This window comes from Melopsittacus undulatus, chromosome Z, assembly GCF_012275295.1.
Source record: "Melopsittacus undulatus isolate bMelUnd1 chromosome Z, bMelUnd1.mat.Z, whole genome shotgun sequence".
In the NCBI taxonomy this organism is placed as follows: Eukaryota; Metazoa; Chordata; class Aves; order Psittaciformes; family Psittaculidae; genus Melopsittacus; species Melopsittacus undulatus.
In genome coordinates, this window is record NC_047557.1 from 55,903,240 (window position 1) to 55,930,685 (window position 27,446).

Below are 27,446 nucleotides of genomic sequence, written 5' to 3' on the forward strand. Positions count from 1 at the left end.
ACAGGTGGGCCATCATGGCTTTAGAAGACACAAGCATCCACTGAGGACTGGCAGTGCAGAGGATTGCTCCTTAGCAGGAATAGCCTATATACAAATAGCTCTTAAGCTCAGCTTCCACCCACCACCCTGAAAAGCTGCTGTGTGTAGATTAGCTCTTCATCGCAGCACAACCAGAATTTAGCAAGGTATGAAAGCTTTCTTTGGCTTTTATTAGTGAACAACAAAAAAAAGTGTTTTCCTGCTTTTTGGTCAAAGACACTAGTGTTTTCCAAAGTGCATCCCAACTAAGTCTGTCCCTGCTTTTAGGTAAAAAAGCAAGTACCAAAAATGCAGCATAAGATGAGAAACATCATAATATTATTAGAAAACTGGAACTGCATCTGACACTTCTCATCTAGCCACCCTGGAAGGTAAAGATCTCTGTCTACCAAGTAGGGGCTTCATGAGAAGGCCCAAAGTAGGTTTTCTCAGGTAAATCTGTTGCCTTACTTCATCAGCCTAAAGGCTGGTTTCCCCCAGGGAAAGAAAGGGCTTGGACTTTCTAACACTGTCAGTGTATTTGCAAAGACCAAGCAGAACCTTCCTCTTCTACCACTGATGTGCTACACCACCCCTCAGTCCTCCAGATACTTCACATAAGAGAAGCAGTCTTCAAAGACTAGTGGAGAAGGGGCTTTCTCCCCCACACACAAGCCAAAAGGATGAAGAGCAGGTTGTGCTGAGCTACTTCTTTGACATTGTGGCACAGAGAGCAGGCAATGAACATTTGCGTAGAAACTGCCGAGCTACTGAGCAAAGCATTGTCTGGGATCTAATTTTAAAACTAGCCATAATAAAAAAATCCTTTCAAAAGATAAACAAATCAGAAAGACTGAGAGAATGACAGAGTTTCAAATACCAATGTCTCCTTTGTCCTTCCTCATGGGGGTTGTTTTCCTGACACAAGTCACCATTTTTCTGTCAGCACCCCACCTCCATGGCTCCGCACCAAATACATGTTAATTCTATGTTCCCCCAGGATGTCTATGAAAGCCTTCATTTGTTAAACTATTTCCAGGAGTGCTAAGTGCACTTACATTATTTATAGCATAGATGAAGCTGTTTCCCAATTTGTAGCTGTTCTGTAATAATTTTCCTTTTCCTTTTGTTCAAAATGCATGGCAATTACTGTAGCATTGCTCTTGGAAAATTTGTCAGTCTCTCATCTAAGTCCAGGACTTACTTATTATTTTTAGTTTTTCTTATAGAAAAAATCCAAGCATAGTATAGAAATATTTTAAGCATACTCAACCATACATGGAAACAACTCACAGATATCCTTTCAGAATATTAATTTCTCCACTCTTTCAAACATGCAAACGTTCATAAAACCTCACTGATCCAATGTTCCTTTTACTAGAATAGATATATAACCACTTCTCTCCCTGATAAAAGTTAATAGTGTCCTATAATATAACTCAGTCTATTCTGATAACCAAAAGAAGAGGTTCAGCATAACTGGGCAGAGGCATCACCAAACAGGAAAAAAAAAAAAAACAAAGGAGAGATTCTTTGTATGTTTGCAAATTCTTCACATAGAGATGAGTGTTCTCCCGCAAAGCAGGAGGAAGAGTCTTCAGTAGTGGATCTGACAAATAGCACTGGAGTTCCTCTAACAGGTCACGCAAATGCACACTTCAGAGCTGTGGATGAAGTGGCTTAAACTGTCTTCAAGAAAGCAAGCACACACACACAGACACTCATATTCCTCTCCCTCTTTGCATTGGCAGTGCTTCATTAACCATTCACTGATAAAATGGAAAACCAATCTTGGGTTTGTTTATGCTAGCCCATACCTGATGCTAGCCCAGCTAGTGGAGGGAACTCAGATTAAGAGGAAGAAAGAGAGAAAGACTTCCCTTTTTGGTGGCAACTTCAGCCAAAACAAGAAACTGCATCAGTAAATTACAGTGCTGTGACAGTGTAAGGACAGCCAGCTGCTGGCTGTGGGGCTGCAAGTTTCCTCTCTCAGTAAAAAGTCCAACAGATGCTAGAGCTGCCAGAAAAGAAGGGCTGGGATATACTCTTACAGTGGAGGCCCAACCAAGACTGTAGCAATTGTGCTACGTACATGTCTGGGGGCTTTGATATACATCCTCTGAAGTACTGACCTACATAAAGCTCAAAAAAATCAAAGCTACTCTCCTAGGATGATGCTGTGCCACAATGCTCACCAGGATTAATACCCCATGGACTAATTCCATAGCTTCACAGGGAAGAATCTTGGAGCTGAGGTCTGCATTTACGGATACTGTTACCAAAGTCAGTGTCTTCTAAAGCCACCTCCCAATTCCTTTTCTAACCAGAAAAAAAAAATTAAAAATCTGCCTTTATATGTGAAAGAAGCCTACAGACCTCTGTAATGTATAGCCTTGTATGGTCATCAAAAATGTCCTGACATGAAGATTCAATTTGGTAGTAGGTATGAAGAAAATGTACATAGCATCTTTAGCAGTTTTACACCACAGACTTTCACATTTGCAGACATGTCTAAGAACAGACATTTCATTCAAACACAGAAGTGGTTCCAATAGAAGATGATCAGAGCTGATAATACTGAACGCAGAAAGACAGCGATGGGGAATAGACCAAATCCTGAGATACCAAAAGGGAAGAGGCAGTTCCTTACTCTGATCAAAGAGATAAAATAGCTGATATATATACTTTCCTAAATACATAGGGGACTATATATGTTTTTTTTTCTGTAGAAAAACAAGACAATAGAGCTGGTTGGATAATGGAAAGTTAGGAAGACCAGGTGGCATGCCAACTTACAGTACTGCACACTGGAAAAGCACATAGCATCAAACCCATCTTTCTGTAGCTGTAGTATTTGAAGCATTGTATCCAGTTGTGATGCATTATTATAATCACAGTAATTTAAGCAGTGGTAATACTTGGATAGATACAATTCAGTATCTTCTAGTATTTTCTCATCACGAAAAAAAAGGGGATGTCTCAGTGATACATGTACTCCAAGGTGAAGCTCGCCTGAGAAGCTCCTGCATCCTCATTCCTTCTGCCCTGCTGCTCATCACTCAGGTCAGCCCCACACTCCCCAGTTCTGTCATGCAGCTGTCTGGGGGCTTAAGAAATTATCTGGGTTAAGGATCAACCATTTTTTTCCTATCTATCTGGGAGGGTTTATTTGAGACCCAGATAATTTCAGAAGCAAACCCCTAGCTGTTCTTGTGTTTACTCTTTGCACTGTCACTGTAGCTTCTGAATGCCGTGTCATTTGAGAAGCCTTACCTATGTTCCACCTAGCCAGGATTAAGGGGTGGGATTCATCAGCATTATTTCTATTGTAAGAAGAACTCCAATCATATGTGTGGGGTAATCCCCAGGCAGGGTGTGGGCACCCACACCGGATGGCCCATGGGGCACCTAGACAATACAAACAATAGACGCTAACAAAATAACTGTCAGCTCTTACTCATCTCTGCTGCAAGGAAAGAGGAAGTGTGCTCAAGTGGCCACCTTGTCAGCTTAAGGAAAAATAGCTCCCAGGGTCAGAGTAAGGTACAAGTGAACTACTCTAAGTCTGTGCTGCTGCTGAAGACAGACAGATTGCTTGTTTTGGCACTCCCCTGTGCTTCTGCTCCTCTTTTGCGACTGTGTTTGTTTGCCTGACCACAGAGCTAAACTGACATAAAACCAGCCCTACCAAATGAATAAGTGAATAGTTTTATCCTTGTCTGACTTCCTAAACTGACTCACTTCACCCACTTGACTCCTGCAGTGGGTCTCAATTGCTGTGCAGTGTTTATTTCGCATAATCGTGTTAAGAGTGCCCCACCTCAGATAGCAGAAAGTATCACCATTAGACTAGATGTGTGTAAACCAGCAAGTATTGGTTTAATTTGTCTGGGTTTGCTAGCATTTGATCTGAGGGTAACATCTTTAAAAGCAGCTATGTTCTACTGAAGAAGTGTTTTGCTGAATGACTAGGCACAGAGCTTCTGAGCACAGACAGGACAGAAACTGAATTCCTGTAAGTTCACAGTAACTTATTCAGCAGTTTCTGCATCAAGCCTCTAACTCCTGCTTGAAGCATTTTTGCATTTCTTTTCAGCAGATCTAAAGCTGTGAAGGAGATGAAGAAGTCTGGGTAAGTGCAATTTCCAGTGATTAATTTGCTTTATTGTTAAAAATTCATGTCTTGCTTTCAGCCTGAATTTGATTAGTTTTGACTTTCAGCAAGTGGATCTTCTTGTACTGTTGGTCCCTTGACACGGGTGTCTGTTCTGTGTAACTATGGAAACAGAGCACTTTTATAAAAAAAGCAGTCTTGTAAAGCTGTTATTTCACTATCAGTCTCAAACATAGCTGACAAGATGTACATCCCTGTGAGTCTTCGTATCGTCTCCTTCACCTCTTCCCTAAGGCTTCTGAGGAGAATGGTCAGAGGAGACACATTAATGTACCCATAGATTTGTTGCTCTGCAAGTCACACTGCCAAAAACCTGGAATGAGTTTGTTTTTCTGAGAACAGTATACTCAGCTGCATGTATTATGGATTTTTCTTTTTATCCATTATAATTTTAGCCATTATTAGCCACACTGATGTGCTAGACAACAGCCACAGCTGGAGAAGAGACATCAGATTGAGACTACTGGGCAGGAGTGATGCTAAGATGTCCATTCTTGGATGCTCAGATGATCTGTCAACCTCACCAGCAGATTTACAATCTGGGATGATTTTTCCATAGTTTGGCTGGAAGAACCAGCTGGCTTTATACTTCTTTTGCCTCTGGAAGGTTATCTGTCGGATCATCTGGTCATGTGTTGTCAAGCAATTCCCTTAGAAGATCAGTGTAGCTTCCCTGCATTGTGAAAATAGAGGAAGAAAGGAGTGTAGGCTTGCACTGGTACCCATGCAAGCCACCCTGCTTGGTGGTAGTGGCTTCTCCATTAGAATCTCATCTATTGGGAGGGCACAAGAGATTACCTATGGTGGCCTCCAAGCCTGTGAAAGAACCTTTTTTTCTCATGGGATTACACTTTCATGCACAAAGCCAACCTTCTCAGCCTTGCAGCTGCAAAAGACATTTGTGACATCCAGTGACAGAACCCCACAGGAAAAACAGAAAAAAAATCTTGTAGAGCGCATTTGTTTTTAGTTTACTCACCCATGAGACTTGCAAATTATTTTGCCTTTGATGTAATGCATACAAAACAGAGATCCCTATGTAGACATATGGTATCTAATAATACATCTAACAAAATCATATAATATATAATAGCAAAGAACTAATACCATGTGTCCAATTCCTAGGAAGGAAAATCCCTGAACACCTAACAAGCTTTCATGTTAGTTATGAATTAGTTCTGAAATAATCTTTACCATGTTTCAATAAAGTGCTACAGGGCTTATTAAGGGTTGCCACCATTTCTCAGATATTCCCAGGATTTAGTAACCTGTAGAAAGCAGCTGCCCATGCAGCTGGATGCATGTGTGTTCTCAGAGCCAGCCATTCTGAGTCTCATTCTGTGTGCTGCTCACAAGCAGTGGCAGCTGGGATAACATCCTTGCAGGTGTTAAGAGAGTGAGCCAGCTTCATGCTCTGAATTTTCCAGGCCATTAACCTCCAGTGGTCTTGGCTCAGTGGGACCATCCTACCATCCTAGAAGTCACCACACTCACCCACAGAGCAAGCCCTATTGATGGCTGGACCAGCAACATCATGCCTAAAGGGGTGTGAGGCTGCACAATGCGTGTACTGCAACAGCAAGACAAATGCCCTTTGCGGCCCAGTATTAGCAGGGTAGTTGAGTCCTGCTCTCTTCCTTTCCATCTTTGCTCTCCTACAGCAGTGGAAGAAATGATTCAGTGAAGAAAGGGCTAAGCCCAAATCCAGTTATCTGTGTTTCATGGTAACTTCTACAGTTCTTCATTTCATAGGCACTGTTTATATCCATTGAGAGCAGGGACCTGGGGAAATACTCTGTACAGGTGTAGTCATGGTATATATCTATAATTTGTGAGAGAACCTGACTACTTCAGGCATGCTGATAATACGCATACTCTGCACTTCTGACTTCCTCTTAAAGGTGAAACACAATTTGCCCACATACTCTGTAAACTGCTCTTTGCAACTCTCTTATCCACTGTTCTGAAAAGCTGTGCTGTCAACATGCAGTGGACCATTTGTGAGCGGGTGTCAAATAGTGACTAATGAATGAAAGAGACCTGGCACAAAATAAGATCTAACATATTGCTACACTGTAAGGTCTGATCACCTGGGGAAGATAATGCCAGCTTAGAAACAGGACTATTTGCTCTTCTGTAAAGAAAGATTCAAAGGACACTGGGGAATCACAGAGGCTGGAGAAAGTCCTCTTGAAAGCACTTTTCTGATCACATGAAGGAGAAAGAATGACTGTGGGCAGTCAGCATGGACAGTCTTATGGGTAAGTCATGTGTGACTTACTGGGTTTCTTGTGTAATAAAATGACTGGGACTGTGGATGAGGACAGAGTAGTGGATGTAATTTGTCTTGACTTTAGCAATGCTTGCAACACTATTTCCACAATATTCTTGTATTCAAGTTGGGATATTACAGCCTGGGTGGGTAGACAACCACATAGGTAAATACCTGGTTGGATGATAGGCCTCAGAGCCTGGTGGATAATGAGTCACATGCTGCTTTGAGGCTGGTAACAAGGAGGGTCCACAGGGGTCATTACTGGGACCTGTCCTGTTTCAGATCTGTAGCACTAACAAGGTGGACAAGGTGACAGGGTGCAATTTAATCGAGTTAGCAGGTAATACCATGTTGCAAGGCTCAGTTGGTAATGCATGAGGGCAGGACTGCCACCAAGAGAGAGCTGGATAGGTAGAAGAAATGGTCTGATAGGGCTCCTGTGCACACGGCACAGGAGCAATGTGCAGCCCTGCCCTGAGGAGGCGGAGTCCTGGCAGTACTGCCGACGGGGCTGAGGTCAGTGCTGGGGAGAAGGTCCTGGGCCCTGTAGGAAGCCAGGTAAGCAACAGCCAGCCATGCATCTGATCAGCGACAGGGGCCAGCAGCACCTGCAGCAGTGTGAACAATGCTCTGCTTTGCAACAGAGGTGGCTTTGAGGCACCTAACAACACCCCAGCACCTATGGAATGGGAATGGAAAGGGCAGGGACAGCCTCCTCACAGTGATACCTTGCATAATGCTGAGAACAAGCATAAGCTGAAACTAAATAGGTTCAGGCTAGAGTTAAGGAACAACTTTTCCCCCACAGGGACAGCCAGGCAGTGGAACAGGTTTCCCAGAAAGATTGTGCCATCTCTGTTACTGGATATTCTTGAACCCCAACTCGACAAAATCCTGAGCATCCTGGTCTGACCTTGGAGATAACCCTGCTTTGGGCAGGAGGTCAGGCTACTGTCCTCCCAAGGTTACTTTCAGCCTGAATGACTCTGTGAATGCTCTTATGTTCAACAGTCTAAGACCTTCGTGTGAAAAAAAAAATAGATCCCTGAGCCCAGAAATTCCCATAAGAGTTGTCATCCTCTGCAGCTGTCTCCCAATCCAATGTATCAAGAGTGGATTCACAACTGGAATTATTCCTATGGATTCATTGTGATAGAAGTGTTTTTGGGAGGCTTTGGCTGTATTTCCTCCTGATTATCAGTTGGATCATTTAGCTCTGCTGCAATTTCAGGAAAAAACCTCAGCCTTAGAGGCCTTTATACTGATCCTTGTGGTGTTCTATGTCACATTCTGACTTGAGGGTTATTTCTTGTGGTGAAAGTTCTTTCAAACATTTATTGTGCATGCTTTAATATCATAGGTTGTGATTTCATAGGTTGTGATTTCATAGATGATGATTTCAGATTTAGTGATTACTTTTGGTTCTCTGCATTGTCCATCACATGATCTCAAACTGTCTTCCTGATTGCAATGATGCCTCCTCAAAATCAAAGCAGCTCTCTGCTGGTCACATTCCCAAGACTAGCCAGAGTTCTGATAACTCCTGACCAGTTTTAAGTGGTACTGCACATGGATCACAGTGCCATTCTGCATGAATTAGAGAGACACAATCTGCATTCACACAAACAGTAGTCTATTAAAAATACTAATAGGTTTAATATATGCAAGTTCGTAAGCATTCCTATTACCTTTCACTAGTAATCCTCTCTCCTATTTCCATTTCATTGTACAGTGCATCCTTTTTAGATCACACATGACCTGAACTGCAGGCTCTTTGGGATGGGTTCTTTATCTGTTCATCTAAGTGACAATAATAAAATAATTCAGAACTAGTCACAAAATCAGAGGTGGAGGTTCTTGTCACCAAGTTCTACATAGCTAAGCACTGAGTGGGAGTAGATTCTGGCAGGCCAAGGCAAAAACCAAGTTGGCTTGTCTTTGTCCTGCATTGTGATAAATCTCCCAGCCATGTAAAAGTGCCAACTCAAAACACAAGATCTCAAAACTATTCTGCAGATGTGAAAATGAGGTGAAGAGTGCCTGTACAGCACAAATCACTGGAGCTGGATCAGCAACACAAAGAGTTGTGCAATATTAAAAACATTTCTCTCTTCCAAGCAGGTCCTACTGTATAAATACTTCAGTATGTAATACTGAGCCTGACTGAGAAAAGCCTGATTTGCTTATAAAGCACAGTTAAAGAGTCAAGGCTCACTCTCATAGTAAGTGTATGTGCCCAGTGCAGCACAGTGGTGTCCTGTTTTGCACTGGTATCTCCTAACCACCATAACAAGTATCTATCACAGTGAGGATGTTCATCTTAGAAAAAAAAGACAAATTCCTTGATTAATATAAGACTGGACAGAACACAATGACATATCACATGAAGATGAGGGACTGGAGTAGCTGACTTATTTTTAAGGGTGATTTTTATCTTTGCCTTCTATGATTTTAATGTCTCTAATATCAGCTGCACTCACGGACCTAACTAACTAATAGAAAACACCTGTCATACTGAAGAAAGTCTGCTGGTTTGATTTTTCCCCAACAGAAACAAAGACTCTGTGTTTCCTGGCCAAAAGACTTATTTTTTTTCTTATAAATAGATTTCAGCCAAGAATAAAATAAAAAATAAATTGAAAAAAAACCAAACCCCACAAGAAAACCAAAACACCAGAAATGCATGTCAATAATATATACTAAGTTAATATAAAACACAGTTATATAAGTGAACATACATAAATTAATATAAAGAGGAGAGTGCAATTGTGTCAGAAGGTATCTAAATCAGTCTTGGGCACAACATAGCTGCCACAGATTTCAAGTAATCTTAGAGCTGTGAGCTGCTTTCTGGCTGCTTGACGAAAGAATTTCCAGAGGGAATGACTTTGTTGCCTTAACCTTGCCCTTGTAGCTTTTTAGAAAAGTGTTAAACACCCCCAAAGACATTTTGCATTATTATATATTTCAAGGGTGTATCAATCCACCCAAAAGGACAGACAGAGCTTGTTGGCTCACTTTAATACCTGCCTTTTGCAGGACAAGCTTTAAGAAAAGAAAAATATTACCAAGACATTGTGCTCCAAGTTAAGTAGCTTATTATTGTAACGCAGATAAGCTAAACCAAAACAAAAATAAACAAAATGCTCTCTTAAACTCTATTTGAAACTGTGGTGTTGTCCATTATTTTTAGTTCATAGCACATGTTAACACGGAAATTTCCTTGGCTGAGTCTGGTGTTAATGAATAACCAAGGGATGATTCTCAGCTTTCACACTTGAGGGTCTCATTCCTAAAAAGATCACCACAGCCTTTAAATGTTGCATTACAAAACAGGACACAGGCACGGGACACAGCTTACTGAAGGTATCATGAAGCTATTCCATTTTCCTTTCAATTGAAGTATCAAAGACTTTAATTTACATTAGAGTGTGTGAATATATCAGAAACACCTCTGCAAGGGGTTTCAACTTGCTTATCTCTGCTTAATTTACGAAAACACAAATTAAGCACTGTTAGGGCTCCAACTCTGTATAGAAATTTTATTTCTATGCTATGCTATTCAACAGATCTCTCCAATAATAATTCTCTGCTCTTGTCATGCTACTCAGCAGTGGTAGGGAGAGCTGACTGGACAGACACTTCAGCTGGGGTTCTTAGGCCCCACAACACTCATCATGAAAACTTCCCCTTAATTTTCCAAAGTCATACAAAAGCTAGAACCAAGGTCATATCGGTGTCATGGGAATTCTCACAGTCAAAACTTCTGACAGATCCTGTGAGTGAGACACCAGGAGCATGACATGACAAACCAACATAGCAGAATACAAACCTGGCAAAGAGTCTCATAAGAATGCACCTGCTGTCCCTGCAGTACTGATGGAACACTCCAACTCTGGAGGTGTAACATAACCTGTCTTACGCAAAGCTCTACTTGCATGACTGTGTCATTCTTCCACCAGTACATCATAAGTCATGCACTGTAAGAAGCTTCCTCATTCAAATAACTTACTAACTTTATAATTTACCATTGTTGTGTGGCATTGCAGGGAGACTAAACATAACACGTGAAGATAGATGGATGCCAGGAGATGGATGTCAGAATGGGATTACCTGGCATGCTGTAAGAGTCCAGCATGCCAAATTGGACTCTTGGTAGCTTTCTGATCTTGAAGTTAGGGAAAGGGTGTTCAATTGTTCAACTTACTGCTTTATGATCTCAGGTTTTTAGGCCTTCTTGATGAAAAAAAGGGTGGTGATATGCGTCAGTGTAGCTAAGCAGGCCTAGGACAAGTGTTAGGAGTATTAGCTGGAGCTACAGATGGAGCATGCTGCCTGAAGCTGCTCTATCCCGCTGACCTTCTGTCACCTGAAAAATGACCCCACTGCTCAAGGGGGGTCTCTAAGTGTGGAGAGGAAGGGGGCTTAGACAATGCTATTTATGTAGACCTAAATGAGGGTAAACAAGAGGACAGGGTGAAGGCACTGGAAACACTGTGTAGAAATTAATCTCAGACTGATGGCACTCCAGCATCAAAGTACGCTTAGGTGACACACACAGCAGGGATCGAATCATGTTGCCAGCATATTCGTGTAAAGTGAAGCAAATGCTGCAAGCACAATCGAGTGGTATTGGGGCACCTGACAGGCTACACAACCTTCATCTGTCTATGGGTAGTGGTACAACAGGAATATTGTGTTTTCACTGAAGAAGAAGTCCTGGTGATCCTCAAACTCATTTACCTCAGGATTCACACACTCTTAGTAATCTTCACAGAACTGTTGCCACAGGTGAAATCTTTGCTATTGCTACAGCTTTCAAAACTCTTTTCCACCTTTTCCATGGAGTCACATGGAGCACAGGATGATTATGGTCGACTGGGGCAGTCTGTGTGTAAGCTGTTCCAGCTACACTGATGACCCTATGAATTTGGACCAGCTATCTTTTCCCTCTTTTTCATGCTTCCAGTAGTTAACATTATGTAATGTTTCAGTAGGAAGTCAGGGAACATCACTTTCATTAATTTCTACAGTATAAAAAATCTGCCCCTTTGCACTGCAGCCAAGATAGGAAGGAAGAATTCCAGCACAGAACAGTGCATATCCTTGGAAGCTCTCAGTATACCAGATCATTTGGTCAAATACAGTCATAAGCAGAAACCTGACTTAATAACATTTTGCAAATGATTATGACACTTTTGATCTATGATCCCGAAAGTACTCAGTGATGAACTACTTTACTCAAGGTCAGTCTTGAAGCCAGGAATAAGAATTGACATCAGAAGTGACAAGACAGCAGATAAAATAAAGCATACTATGTTTTTAGTTCTATCTCTGCCTCTTGAAAAAATAATATCCTCAAAATTGCCTGTCCCCCAGAGTACATTAGACACTGTGTGTTAATAAAAGCTTGTGGTTACTGACAGTAACATACACATCAAAAGACTACTGGACCTTTTCCTGAAGTTAAGCCTGTCAGTTTCCTTAAGAAAAATCAAACCCTTGTCATTACATTTTATAGCCCAACAAAAAGAGAAGTTACTGGTGTTTACACAGATTTCCTAAAGATCACAATTTGGAAAATACTTTACTTAACGACATTACAGTTTCAGTGATACTACAGTTCAGTAAACAGTGGAGGGTGGTTTTTCAGTTCTTTAACTGCACTTTGATGTCTGTCCTTAACAAAGTGTCCCTCTATTATCCATCAGGTAAGTCATTCCTAATCAGAGCAGAAACTTCTGAGATGGTATCTAGACTACAGTCTTGTTGTAAAGCTAGCAGTTATCTGGCTTCCACATCTGCGGAGCTGGATGATGCTATTACCTGTTAAACCCAGCACCCAGCAGAACATCAACCACTTGGCTTCATTTCAGCTCAGGCCAGAAGACGTTGAGTCTGACTGTGATAAGCAAGCATCCAGAGGAACTGTCAAAGTCTCCGACAACCTCATCCATCTAGGGAAACTGTTCAACCATAATTACAAAAGGTTGTAAAATGCAGACACTGTCTAAACACACCTGTGTTTATTTTCACCCTAACAGCAGAAATATCTTTCCTTCATGGGAAAAATACTCTCTCTTTTCTATAATTTAGTGTGCCTCTCTGTCATTCAAGACACTTAGAGCAGGCTACAACAATGTACCTCTGTGGAAAGGGTCCTAGGGGGAGAATAAGTTGTCCGTGAGCCAGCAGCATTGTGTTTTTGTGGCCAAAAAGGTCAACAGTATCCTGGGCTGCACTAGGAAGAGCATTGCCAGCAGGTCAGGGAGGTAATTCTACCTTTCTCCTCAGCCCTGGTGAGACCTCAACTGGAGTACTGTGTCCATCGAGCTACTGAAGCAAGTCCAGAGAAGGGCTACTAGAATGATTAAGGTTCTGGAACATCTCTCCCCTGAGGAAAGGCTGAGGGAGCTGGGCCTATTCACCCTGGAGAAGGTTCAAGGGGTATCTGATTAATATCTATAAGTATCTGAAGGGAGGGTCTCAAAAGGATGTAGTCAGACTCTTCCTGGTAGTGCGAAAACAATGCAAATGTCTTTAGTGTTACATATGAACAACCACATATCTACAAACATGGTTTTTCAAGGAGGATGACATGGTAATTTGCACTATTCAGGAACAACAACATATAAAATAAAAAAAAATTCTGTGGTAGCATAGTAATTTAGTTGTCACTAACTTCCATTTCTTTTTCCTTTGGAAGCAAGTAAGCATACAGCAAAGAAAATACATCAAAATTCCATTAAAACAATGCATGTTTATTTCAGGGGCTATCACTAAAGCCATTTCCCATTTTGAGCTTCATCTGCTCTGACAGTGGAGCTGTTTCTTTCAGCCTGTAGGAAGATCCCTTGCTTGGAGATACCTGGAGAGCTTAAGCCCTTCCTTTCAGTCTCTGTGGGATGTTTCTGCCCAGGCTTTGCTCCTGCAAGAGGAAGCTGTTTACCTAGATGTGTTACAATGACAGCCCCTAGTGGAGCCCAATTACAGCAGCCTTTCACAAAGCCTCTTCCACAAGCACTGTAGGGTTTGCTTTACTTGGATTTGTATTTTTCCACAAGTGTTGGTTATGAATGAATACAAATACAAGTGTCTTCATTTTTCAGGCACTCTAACTAGGTATTAGCTAGTGCCATGTTTCATCAAGTTGTTTTATTTTCCTTCACTTATCATTTCTAGACTTACCAATTATTTTTTCCAGTTACTTTTTTTCAGAAACAAAGTATAAAGTTTTATTGTTTTTTAAGTAAAAAAAAAAAAAGTTTAAAAACTTATTTGGCATTTGTTTTCACCCAAGATGGAATAACATTACTTATCACCACATACATTTAATATCTTTCCTTTTTTCTGCAGTCTTCATCTGTCTGGTTTAAAAGTGGAATTTTCATCTTTCTCTTCTTCATGAAATTGTTTGCCAGTGTCACATGACTTCCTACCAATAAGCAGGAATTTTATCTTGATGTAAAAATTATGATCACCGATATGAAATTTGGCAATGCTGGTTGACATGTTCTGACAAAAGGCAGTCTTTTAGTGACTAAAATGTTCTAACACATGACAAGATCACCCCTGATATTACCTGGTGCAAAGTATCTTTTAAAAAGTAAACACTGAAATATTACTGTGGGTGTCAACAGTGTTGCAAAACAAATGCCAATGTAAGGAGCCATAACAAATGGTGAAAAAGAGAATACAGTTAATTGTAGGATAAACAATCTCACCAACCTATATTTCTTCATATTGAAGCATCAGTTTTAGAGGTGCATTATACCACTGATGTAACTAGAGTAACTGAGACTGTAAAAACCCAAACACTCCACAGTAGTTCTTTACAAGCTAAATTCTTCCAGTTTCCTCAGTGATGTATATATCTATAATAATGTCTCTCTAGGTATAAGGTAATTTGATTGTACAAATCACCATTCTTTCTGCTTGGACAGTAAGTTACAAGGGTGGGTTTCCATAGACAAATACTTCTTCCTTGGGGAAATGAGACTATTGCCTCACACAAATCAGACTAACTTCAATGGGTTCTCCAGTCACAACAGATCATTGTTTAAGCCAAATGGAATGAGCCTCACCAACTCTAACGTACAAATGGTCCCTTACTTTTTTAGGAAGATTAACCCTCCTCATTCTTCTCTTCCCTGTTCTTGAAAGGAGAATACCATACACATGTAAGCTAACATACAGACATATAACAGTACATCTAAGAATAAGAGAGGACAGCCTGGTTCACATAGATTGTGTGGTGTGCATTCTGTGAGTAAGGACAGACTGTTACTTGATTTATATTTTAATTTTAACTTATTGCAAATAAACTTCAAGGAAAAAAATATAGAAAAAGGCAAAGCATTGGTTTGAAAATGCAGCTTCCACGCTGTGCTGTGCCTTTTACCATTGTTAAGTGTCTGTACTTCTGAAAATCAGAAAGCAAGCCATGGAAATTAACTAAGTATGATCAGGAGGAATAAAGTAGATCAGGAAGTAAAAAGAGAGAGGAATAAAACCCAAGAAAGACAATGATGCACAATACAATTCCTCACCACCCACTGACTGATGTCCAGCCCATCTCCAAGAAGTGATTAGCCCCTCCCTGCCAATTCTCCCTAGTTTATATACGGGGCATGACATGCTGTGGTATGGAATATTCTTTAGGCTAGTTTGGGTCAGGTGTCCTGTCTCTCCTTCCTCTTGGCTTCTTGTGCCTCTCCTCAGTGGCAGAGCATGAGAGACTGAAAAGTCCCTAATTGGGGTAGATCAAAATGAAGAATTTAAACAAGACCATTTGAAGCTATTTATTAGTAAGTATCCCTAGAAATGTTTCTCACTGGAAAAAAAAAATCAATTATCATGTACAAACATCATTTAGTTGAAAATAAACTGGGGAAAAAACAATAATGAAAATCAACTTTTCTTTACAAAACCTGAAGCTAAATTTTGAAAAAAAAAAAAAGAGAAGACTTGTTATGAGAGGAAGAGATGAAGTGACTCTACTTTTGTCCAGCCTTATCACTGTTTGACGTTTGGAAGAGAACTCCAAATATTCCTTCATTCAATGCTTTGCTTTTAATACCCTCCCTTGTTAGTCTTACCCCACTGGACTCAGTTTTTTGTTTCTCTTGGTTTTTTTTAAGTACAGTGATTCTCATTTCTGACATTTTTTGTGTTGACATCTTGTTGTTGTGTCCACTGGTGAAGGCTGGCCAGCTACATATATCATATTCGCCTTTTCCTATTTGTAAGGATCTGTAATTTCTCATGTTCTCGGCTTGTTTGTGTATCACAGGTCAGGGCTGGCCATTTGCATAACTCAACATAATTTATTTAAAACATGTTTACATAACAGCTGACTGAATTTACAATCAAAGAAAATCAGATTGATCAATCACTTCAATGCTTTATCCTGCGTGTTTACTTTACAATTAGTAGCTTATGTTGTTTTATTCCATTTTTCACAGCATCAGCCCAAAAGATGTATAAATAACTTGTTCTCAGGTGCAGATTCACTACAGTATTTGAAAAAAAAAAAGACAGTATCACAGGTTGCCATTCACATATGTGCTCCAAGTTGTTTCTGTTAATTCTGTGAAACTATGAACCACCAAAAGCCTTTGCACCCCTCTACATTTAAAATCCAGTAGGAGCATTGATTTCACTGGACTCACTGAAAACAGCTGCAAAAGCAAATTTAATGCCACATGTATATATTATAACTGGAATGACTTTGCACTAAGACACTCACCAGTGATGAACTCATGTTTCTTTAACTAGAACTAAATAGACACTAGCAGAGCTTCTCTCTTAATAGTCCAGCAAAAAGATTGCACACAGATTAAGATTAATCTCAGAAAGAAAGCCTCACTCACACAAAATTTTGTAAGTCTGCAGGTAGTGAGACTACACACAGGGTCTGCTCACACAATCAGAGGTCAGATGATACAACTTTCTTATTCTCCCTACTGAAAAGAAAGAAATCTTTCCACTTAATTCAGTGGGGTTTGAAACATGAGTAAGAGACAACCAGCAGGATGTACAGGATTAGCCTCTACAAGTCACTTCCATTCTGAAATGTATGCTTCCCTGGGATTCTCACCACTGTCAAGATACTGTGACACAGACCACTTGGTAATGATCGTAATATGGATTCTCCCTGCTGTCCTTTCCTTCTTTATTTATCTCCCTGCACAGAATAGTATTCTACTGTGCAATTAATTTAATTACTTAATTGACAAGGAAACAGACAGCTTATTAATGACTCAGCTGCATAATTCACAGAGCCAGTCCTATGTAGGATACAGCAGGCACTTAGACCTCCACACAGATGTTTTAAGAAGCTGCATGTGTTCCTTCATGTTAGTGGTTTTTTTTTGCATTATATTTTTCTTCTGCTAGATGACTATGTATATATAAGCAAGATTTTTCTCAGCTGCATTTCAGCCTCTAAACCTTGCACAACTGATTGTATCTATAAAATGGTACTTACAAAAGACATAATGGCTCTACTAACAAGACCCATGACACCCAATTCATGGAGAATGAAGGTGGTCATGCCCACCACAGGGGATGATCAGGTTCAAGACCTGAAACATGAAAACGCACAAGCTCATGGGACTTGATGTGATGCAGTAAAGAGTTCTGAGGGAAATGGTAGATGAAGTTGCCAAGCCACTATCCATCATACTTGAAAAGCTGTGGCAGATTGGTGGTGTTCCCACTGACTGGACAATGGGAAATATAAACCTCATTTTTATAAAAGGAAAAAAGAGCATCAGTTACTCTTCCCTTATCCACCAATGGTGTAACCCTGTCATGGAAGGCCATCAAATTTTTCAGGTATGACTTGTCCTTATAGAAGCCATGTTGGTTGTCGCCAATCACCTCCTTCTCTCCCAGGTTCTTTAGCATAGTTTCCAGGAGGATCTGGATGATCTCGTCATGGCTCCATGATCCAGACAGGCTCAGGAGTGAGACTGACCAACAGGGGACATAAAGAAGTTATGCCACCTCTACCCTGGAGATTTCTAAAATTTAACTGGAGAAAGCCCTGAGGAATCTCACCTGATCTGATGTGTGATCCTGCTTTGAGCAGGAGGTTGATCAAGAAACCTCCTGAGGTCCCTTCCAATGCAAATTATCCTATGACCCTACATCACTTCCCTCATCATTAACAAACTCTGTATTAAATAAATACATATATATAAATCAAAGCTGCCATTTCCACCTAAGAGAGCTGAGACATCTTATTCTAGCCTCCAAGCAGCTACCTGGAAGGCTAAGAAGGCCACTTTATAAATAGCCTCTACAGCCAACCAAGTGTACACAAAACACAAAGCAAATAAAAGAGCAATCTATTGTATTCAGGTTCTTACAACTCTACTCATTTCAGCATCTGAACATATATTTTGAGAATATATTGGAGGATTGAGCACAAGATTACTAGGAATGCAGTTGTAATCTTTACTATATCTCTCTGTTCTTTAGAAAATAGCCTATTGTGAGCACAAACGCATGACCCAAGAACACACTTTGTGTGTTCCAATTGCCCCTACTTTTCTCTCAGCAACTACTGCACCTTTCACAGCCTTGCACCAACACCTGAGACAGAAAACTATGTCTCTTTCAACACTGACTTCCTACATAACAATAATTATATGCTACAATGCAGGACTGATACAAACAAGCAACTTGCTTAAAAGACCCCACAGAAAAGTATAATTTCAGATGAATGGCTGTGGTACATTTAGGTATTTATACTGTGTAGCTAAGCTTTTTTTCTGTGTCTGAATGCCTTAGTTCATTGTGCTGCCTTCAAATTCTAGTCTTGTAGAGTGAACACTTGTTTTGTTCATTTAAGCTGCCTTATGAAATTTCTTGTTGTATAACACAGAAAATATTTATACCAATTATGTTCCTGCAGAGGTTTTGAATAACTTCCATTTGAAGAATACACATACTGAGAGAATAACAGGGCATAACTCCATTATGTGTAGTCTAAGCAGATAAATACTGGGAAAAAAAATTAACTGATTCCTCTAGAAAATAAACAAATAAAGAAAGAAACACCACAACTTCCCACATTGGCATTTTCTTTTCATCTCAAAGCAGTATGAAGCAAAATATTTCTTTTCTCCAAATAACAAGTATTTCTTTACATTTGTATTGCTTTTTTGTCCTTAGTGGTGTTTTGTATTCAGTTTTGACTTCTATGCCTAACACAAAATTAAATGAGGAAAAGAAATGAGAAGCATAAAAAGACAGAGGACCACATTCTCAGTTAATATGAGTTGGTGCCACTTATACACAGCTAAGCTGAATTAGACCAGTTGTGATCCAGGTCACAACAGGGTATTTTCTAGAGAACAATGAGATACAGTCCAGATTACACCTGCATTCACAGTAATCTTGTGCTCGATCCTCCAATATACTCTCAAAAAAGTCTTTCTGGAACAGTGATAAATTTTACAAAAGTTAAGGAAAGAGTACAGCAGCAGATTCCATAGTTCTGGTCATGGCTATAACCAGGTATTTCATCATCATTTCTGGCAATTCTGAAGAGCAGTCCAACTGTAAAACATGAGGATGAGAAACACATGCAGCTGCCAAATTTCACCTCATCATTTCCAGCACTCCTTACCCTGACAGCAGTGCTAAACAGCACTCATGTTATTCTCATCCATAACATTTTCAGCTTCACCAACAAGAAATCCAACTAAGATGCATCACGGAGTCTTATGAGGAAAGTATGTACTTGCCCAATGAGTACCAAAGCTACCACTTCAATCTCACACAGCCCCCCCAGCATCCTGCATGGAGGAAGGCTTTGCCTGGGTTCAGGTAGTCAGCTGGAAATGCTTTTTCCATTCATGACCTGAATTGTAATAGCAGTAACATGCAACTTCCTGCTCTTTATCAGCCATACAATTCCCATGCATCTGTTTAAAAGCCATATGTACAGACATCCAGATCTACAGGTATATCTGAGGAATAGTCCTGAGGAAAACTATGAATTGTTGCCAGTTTTCTTCTGCAGGATGTGCATCCCATTAACTCCTCAATCTGATGAAAAAAAATGGAGATAACACAATCTTCGTAGGATATCCCTATCTCCTTAATCATGTATGTGTTGCTACGTTGTTCTTGGAGCAGTTGTGTAAGGTACTTTATCTGCTCTAGTGGCTATCACTAATTTTACCTTTTCCAGCTACTTCAAAGGCTTTGCAATTGAAGAGCATTTCTCTGCTGTAACATCCTGCTCAATTACCCATAATACACTTACTTTGTTTCCTGGTTTGGGGTAAAAGCATGTATTTCTCTATATTCCAACTGCGAGAGGTGTGCTTCTGAAATACTTAAGTTCCTGTGTTGTGTGTATTACGCCTGCTTGGCCCAACAGTTTGTCTTTTACTTCTTAGACAGCAGGACAGAAATACATTTTTAAAGTATAAATACTGAGATAACAATAAAATATTTGCAGTTGCAATTTTCATAGGAATAATGGTCTCGAAAACGTTTGCAATATGCCTGTGCTTGGAAAAACTCTATGTTAATGCTAGGCTAAATCCATCCTCTGACTTTAAAAAGGAATAAAATAAAATAAAAATCAAATCAATTAAGCTGTACTTTCTAGCAGCAAAGACAGCAGCTGTCCATATCCGTATGCTTTTTATTTAGTGTTTTCACCACTGGATGCACAAAAGCTAGTGGAGCTTTTAAAACCAGACTTAAAATGGCAACTTTTGTTTTCCCCACAGAAATCTGTCATCATCTGGGATCAACCTGCAAGGAGTTCTTGGAGGAGCCACATTTCTTGGACTCCCAGCACTATAGCTGGTAGCAACCAGCTAAACACACCTCCTGCAGCACCACCAAAGACTCCTTCACTTGTGATGCCAGCCCCTGTAAATAGGTGCTATTCCACCAAGCAGAACCGCATCTGGAGGCTCTCTACAGCTGGGATGCAGGTAAAGTTTGGGGGGAGGGGGAGAGAGGGAAGGGGAAGCAGGGTGAAGAGGGTGCATTCTCACAACTTGCCTTGGAATTCCTGCCAGGATTAGTCAAGCCTGGACCATGGCACAATGTGATGCTAAAATGCCTGCTGAGAAACTCAAGGACCTGCTCTACAGCCAGCTGCCTTTGGGCTGCGAGAGCAAGTTAGGCAGCCAATTAAAACAACCAAACAAAACAACCAAAACAACTAAAACTAGAACAAGATACCCCTTAAAAAAAAAAAACAACCAAAAACCAAGAAAACACCACCACCACCAAAAAAAAAAAAAAACAAAAACCTTTTCCCAAAGTTGACAGCTATTTGTAGAGACTGACATTCCATATGTTTTCTGGAACTTCGTAACTGGCCTTGTTCCTTTTCAGCTCCCAAAGTAACAGCAGCAGGTCAGCATTGGTTTTAAATAAGTCACTTTAAAATCTAACTTCATCTTTTTTTCATTGGCTTCCTCTCCCATACAAGCTGCTACCGGTGGGCAGTACACGAAATTTAGTCAGTCAACTGGATTTACTGCTTTTTAAGTCTTTGCAGCTGTGCTTTGACGTTTTTTCTCTTTTATACAGAGATAAGGAGCATTCTGCTTCTGAGCCCTCGTCAGTGCTCCTAGTAAAGGAGAGGCTGCAGTATTCCAACGCCGCCACTAAGCTCCGAGCGCCTACACACAGCCTCCCCGCCAGTTCTCTGGGATAACATGGCCTGCCGGGTGCCCCGAGCGCGGGGACACCCCGTAGCGGGCAGAAAGGGAACCAACGGCCGCAGCCAATCAGAGTCGCGAGTTCCGCTTCCCGGGCAGGCGGAGGGCGGGGCCGGGCCCATGTCGGTGGATGTGCGGTGTCCTGAGGCAGGGGTTAGGTAGAGGTGGCGGTGGCTGTAGGTTGGTGCTGTGTTCCAGGTTGGTTTATGTCTCTTCTGCTGTTTCCATCATACACTACCTTTAACCAGTGCCGGCTCTTCACCGGCTTAGGAAACTGAGGATCTATGACATCCGATGCAGGCAGATGTACTTCACACTGCACATTTCACTTACAGGGGTGTTCCCTAGAGTTCTTGGAAAATGCAACTACATAATGTTCTTGTGCAGTTTTGTTTCTCCAGAAAAAGATTTTAAGTATGCTTTGAGTTTACTTGTGCCCTTACATACTATTGTTTCTTAACCCTCTCCCATTTTAAATTGCAGACTTGAAATTTACCTGAGATGGTTTTGATTACAGATTAAGTGCTGTAGAGTGTGTTAAGTGGCTACTAAGGAGTTTACTACTATTTGCTGTATTAACTTACAGTTACCACAGTAAGTAATAGTTGGAGTTATACTGCGTAGTATTTATATGAATGCATGATTATATTGCTATCGAGAAGTCTTAATGAGTGATACACAACAATATTATTAAGTTGCAGCTATATTCCATATTCTTCTACATTTAGTATTAAGGTACAAATCTATCGCTCCTTAAAAACTCATTAATTCCTGCTTCCCTTTCCCACACCAAGTCTGTTGAACGCATACTTGACGGAGGGTCCTGCAGGTTGTCCAGATGGTTTTTCCATATGTTCGCTGGTCAGATTCACCACTGTTTCTAACCATCCACACTCCTTCCATCAGAACATTCCTCTCTACTTCATTCTTCATCTGATTTCGTATCTTATTCCCTGCTTCTTTTCCCAAACCTACCTTTTCTCTCGCCCTGCACTTCGTTTTCTCTGCTCAGACTCCTCTCAAGTGAGCAAACAGCCCTATTACATGTTCTTCACTGGTCCCAATTCTGTTTACATCCATACCCAAATTTTATATTTCCAGCTGTGTTACTTAGGCAATTTTATCCTAATACCCTGTTACTGATGGCTACTGGTATGTGTATGGAGACTGCTTTCTGTCACAAGTTCACATTGGTTAAGTTTCACTTATATAGTACACTTTTTAGATAGAATTATCTTACTTTACCCTTGACTCTCCCATTTAATTTCAATTAAGGACAAGTATTTTCCTACCTCATGCATACATGCACAACAATGTACACTCACACCATATCTGGCCTTTTACAGTTTTCGTCTCACTGATTCCCATCATAGATATCAACTACTTTAGAGACCTGGTGTTCCAGCAGGACCTCTCGCTTACAGTTAGCCTATGAAATCACCTTTCTCCTTGTAATACTGAAGGGGACAAAAAAGTCCCCTCATAAATACATGAGGCAATGAACAGTTAGTAGTTTAGGTAGCTGAACTAATATATATAAAACCTAATTTAAAATCCATAAAAATTGACTCAGTTAATTTCTCAGAATTATTGCTTAGGGGATATAATTTGTATTGCTTACATTCACTTAATGGTTTAGAAGGTTTTCTGTGAAACAAACAGCAAAAGACATAGCTAAAAAAAACCCCAAAGCCCAGTTCCTTTGGATAAAAATCAAGTGACTGTGATCTGTAAAAATCAAGAGACTGTAGTTAGTCTGTTACATACTTCCAAAGGGATAATGCTGAACGTTTTGGGTAGCCTTCTACAGGAAATTCAGTCTGAGATGCATGTGTTAGCAGAAATTAGGAAATTATTCTTGATGAACCTTAATTTCAACCTTCTCTTTCAACATTCTAGGATGAGACAGGAAATTTTTAACTAATCCATATTTTGTATGTCTTCCTGACAAGCGCATTGTTGAAAACTTCACAAACCAAGATGTTTGCAGCTTTAAAATATCACTCAACAGACTATTTATATGAGGTATAGTTTTCTTATTTTCTTTAATATTCTGAAAGAAATATGGCAGTAACCAAAGAAAAGGTTAAGTGCACATTAAAAAAAGATATAGATACCTGTTTTCTTAGGAATTATGCTTCCGTGATGTGGTTGTACTGTACTTGTGCGAAAACATAGTGAAGTGATTAAGGGTTTTTTTTAACAGAAAAATAAAGTACAATTTTGCCAAAACTGAATAGCATCATATTTTTAGTGTCTGATTCACGTATAATTGTGGTTTATAGCCAGTTTCCTGTTTAGAGCTTTCTCTGGAGAGTGCACTGGGCCTTCTAATGCATAAAATTTAATTAGTTACCTTTTTGGAGAAATCAAATTTTCTAGCTACATCAATATGTATTAAGGTAGTGATACACAACACTTGTATTCCCTACAGATTGTAGGGAAAAGGTTTTATGAAATTTTAGATTAAACTAATGGAGAGCAGATGTTTATTATTTTGGTTTAATAAGCATTGATCAGTTAAGACAGAGAAACCTTATGAAGTCTTGTTTTTCTTCCTGTCTACATCTGTGTGATGTTACCAACTGCTTATTGCTGAAGCACACTGCTACTTAATTGAGGTTTTACTTATTTACATGTTCAAAGAAAATATATGGGACAGATAGAACACTTCTCTGGCAAATTGGGGTGCTTTGCCAAGAGGGGACATGTCTAGTCTGTGAGCTGAAGAATGAGGTAGTGAGACATGATGCCTTCAAGAGTTCATAGAGCGTGCAAGTACGTTCACAAGCATCCTGGCACACAGGTGAAGAAATGCAACTCCTGGGAAGCAGTCCGGAAATAGTACTTGAGGGTAAACTGAGATCCACATTGCAAAAACTGTGCCCACATACCTTTCCAGAGAGTACAGAAATTTTTTCCATTTTGTACCTCTGTGTGTGCCTAATGTTTTCTTAGACTGTAGCAAGAGAAGTTTCTTCTTCTATTGCAGCTCCAACAGTATGCAATCTATCATTCAATATTTATGGGAAAACCTTCTTACAGTAGTCACATCGGTTTGGTTTTCAGATGTCTCTGTGTTATCTTGAGTAAAAAATAGGTGTGTCAGCAAAACACCCTGTGGGCTATTGTGCAGAAGACATGAATTACAATTCATGGCTTTGCTTGCCTGAATTTTGAGGAATAGGGTGTGGTGGTAGCAGAACAAATCAAAAGTGGTAGAAGAGAGATGTTTAGTGACCTGATGAATGATTGCTCTAGAACAGTGTGGACATTGCTGTGTAATACTGACAGAATAGGTTAAGAGATGTGATCACACACTTAAAGATACTACAGAACTGAGTGTGCAAGTGATATGCTGTGCTAAAAGTGCAGTTTCTTGTTCCACAATTGTGCCTAACTTACACCCTCCTGCTGGAAATAAGTGGTAGTTAATTTGACTTTTCAGGCATCTGGTATATTAAGTGAACTTGCCTAATGCTTCCACTTCTTAGGAAATGCTGGGATTCAGCGAGCATATCAACTCTGATTCCTGCACACATATGTCTCAACTGGATGTGGAATCCTGCTGTTAAAGTGGTCGTTACGCACATCTATCAAGCCTAGTTATAGTTTTTCCTGGTGCCCAGTATAAAAGTATCTTGGAAGAAAGGAGCCTTTTCAGTCATTAAAAGCACAAGAGTTAGATTCCTCATGCTACTGAGCATTGTAGGTGTCATTACAAAGTCATCATAGAACTTGAACATTCTCACATTAGAAACTGACACTGTATGCAAACTGCATGGAACTATAAAAAAGTTATATCTTTCAGTTAGAAGAGAAATTTGTAGAGACCTCTGCATTTTCTTGAAAAATAGACATAAATATGCATTGACCAAATGCCATAGCCATTAATAATGGCCTTGAAAAACACTTTTATATATTTGATAAAGCTGTATATTAGCAAACTAGCTGTACTTCATTTTATGATGAATGCAGGGTTTTAGCAGTAATTTCAGTACAGGTTACTTAAATTGATGTGTGGCCAGTAACATGTAGAAGATCTTGGTCAAGTTTCCTGTAGCTGTCTGTTTCTGCCGCCCTTGTTCAGAATTTGTAAAGGAGAAGATGACTGAGGAAATGTTATGCTGCCTTAGGCAAGAGGAAATGCAGTATGGTATTTTTAATTTTTTTACAAGAGCCTTCTAAAGAAAAGATACTGTGAGGGCAATGGTTTTGGCTTTTTCTGTTAAAATTAGCTGGCATTTACAGAGTTGTAACTGTCCCACACAGGATTAAACTGAAATGAAAAAATGATCTGTAATGGTGAACTTCCATAGACGTAACAGTGTTCACATCGCTTTCCATGTTGTCATTTGCTTTTTTTTTTTTTTTCCTTCCCCACCCCATTTTCTCTCTGCTTATACTGGAAGGTATAGAAAGTGCACCAACAGCATGGTTGCTGTGGTAGCAATTCAAGTCACTGAACTGTTTCTAGTTTGTCACCTGAAATGCTTAACAGTACAAACTGTAGTTGGCTAGACAGCATGAAATGGGTGCACTAAGACGTGAAGCAACAGAGCCAAATTCAGGTGATGAACTTAGAAGATTCTAGTCTCATTCATGATGTTCTCCGATATTTCTGTAGCTGTCTTTTCCAGTACACCTTTTGCACCCCAGAATTTTTGAGGAAGACTTCCTTCCAAGATACGAGCTTGTTAATCCAAACCCCTGTGTGGGAATAATTTTTCTCTGCTTCCTAAATTAACTTCATTCTGTGTTTTTGTGTTGTTCATGCAATACTTCGTGTGGGCTTTTTTGGCAAAAGAACAGATAGGTTTTTAAAGGTGATTTTCAGTGTAGGATTACTGAAGTTGCCAAGTTGACTATTTAATTCTAGGACTCAGTTGATTGCTACCATGCATATGCAGAAATTTAGATTAAAAGTTGAATATCAAGTCAAGTAACTGTTAATATCTTTTCTTAGTTTGGACTGTGTCAGTTTTACAAAAAAATAAAATCTAACTATAAACTGTGTTTCAATAGAAAACACTTGAAGACAGTGTGTCTGAGGTAGTGCACAAAAATAATAGAATTGTCTGTCTCAATTTTATCACATGCCTTCTTTTTTGTGCAGAGTATGGCAAGGCAGAAGTTTTCCATCTGGAGATTATCACTTTGTTTTCCTCCCTGTTTACAACAAGATGAAAAGTATCATCTCACTGGACTCTTTGCTGATGATAAGTATAGGAAGCCATGGACTAGAAGTAGGTTATATAGTCCTCAAATTTTAATTTAGATTTACTGTGGGTTAAAGGGAAAGCTGGTGTTTGTGCATAATATAAGTCTCCAAAACTCAGCAAAAAGCAAACCCTATCATTTCCGGAAGCAGCAGTATGTCAGTTCATATAGGTCTTGAAGGTAGAATGTGGTCATTGCCTGAGCAGAAGCAAATTGGTAATGGATATTTGTTTGTGTATGGCATCATAAATGAGATGATACTTAATTAGCTTGTAGAGATCTCTGGAAAACTTCCTGTCTGGATATGGAGTGCTGGAAGAAAAGCAGTGAATAGAGATAAGTAAAATACTTAATCTGATTAGCTAGGAGAGGTTTGAAAGATGATGCTGAGGTTTTGAGGTGTGGAAAAGCTGGGGGCTTCCAAGCTTAGAGGTAAATGTATTTGCATCTTTCTGGTGTTTTGCGTTTACTTTTGCTAGCAGAAACTAAAAGCACCGTTTATTCTGTACATCCTGTGGAAAGTTTAGTCAGCCTCTGCAGTGTTTTGATAAATAAATATTTATAAAAATAAATATTTTACGTGTGATTCTTCTTCTTTCTTTTTGTCTCAGTTACTTCAACACAGAACATGATTGCTGTCTCAGTACTGGATCAATGGATGCAAAGTTTACCTGTGGAGGATTTCCTGGAAAAGTCAGTAACCTTAAGTTAAAAGCATGTATGATTCCTTTATGATATCATTCCATGTATGATATCATTCAGTTACTTTGTGGATCATAACCTAGTGGTGATAAGAGAACATGAAGTTTTTTGACAGTAGCAGGCATCCAGTGCTGTAGTGAAGAGCTTAAAGATGGCTTTTTCACTTAAAGTAGTACCATGTTTTCATTGAATTTTCTGCTTCTTTATCTCATTTTTGTGGTGGTTGTGTAATCTATTTATGACATGGCTGAAAGTATCTGAAAAATTTATATGCACCATGAGGCTGTTTTCCCCCCTCCATCTTTCAGACAGTTACCTCTCGTAACTAGATGAAGCTATTTGAAGAAGAGTA

The 27,446-nt window shown here is 39.8% G+C and overlaps 1 protein-coding gene across 1 annotated transcript in view; it reads left to right on the forward strand.

Moving 5' to 3' along the window:
* Positions 1-21,169: 21,169 nt before the first annotated feature.
* The window catches only part of SHOC1 (shortage in chiasmata 1), a 46,723-nt gene continuing 40,446 nt past the window's right edge, over positions 21,170-27,446 (forward strand). Inside the window, exon 1 of the mRNA XM_034073096.1 lies at positions 21,170-21,330. Within this exon, the coding sequence (XP_033928987.1) occupies positions 21,170-21,330 (161 nt within the window). The remainder of the gene's footprint in view (positions 21,331-27,446) is intronic.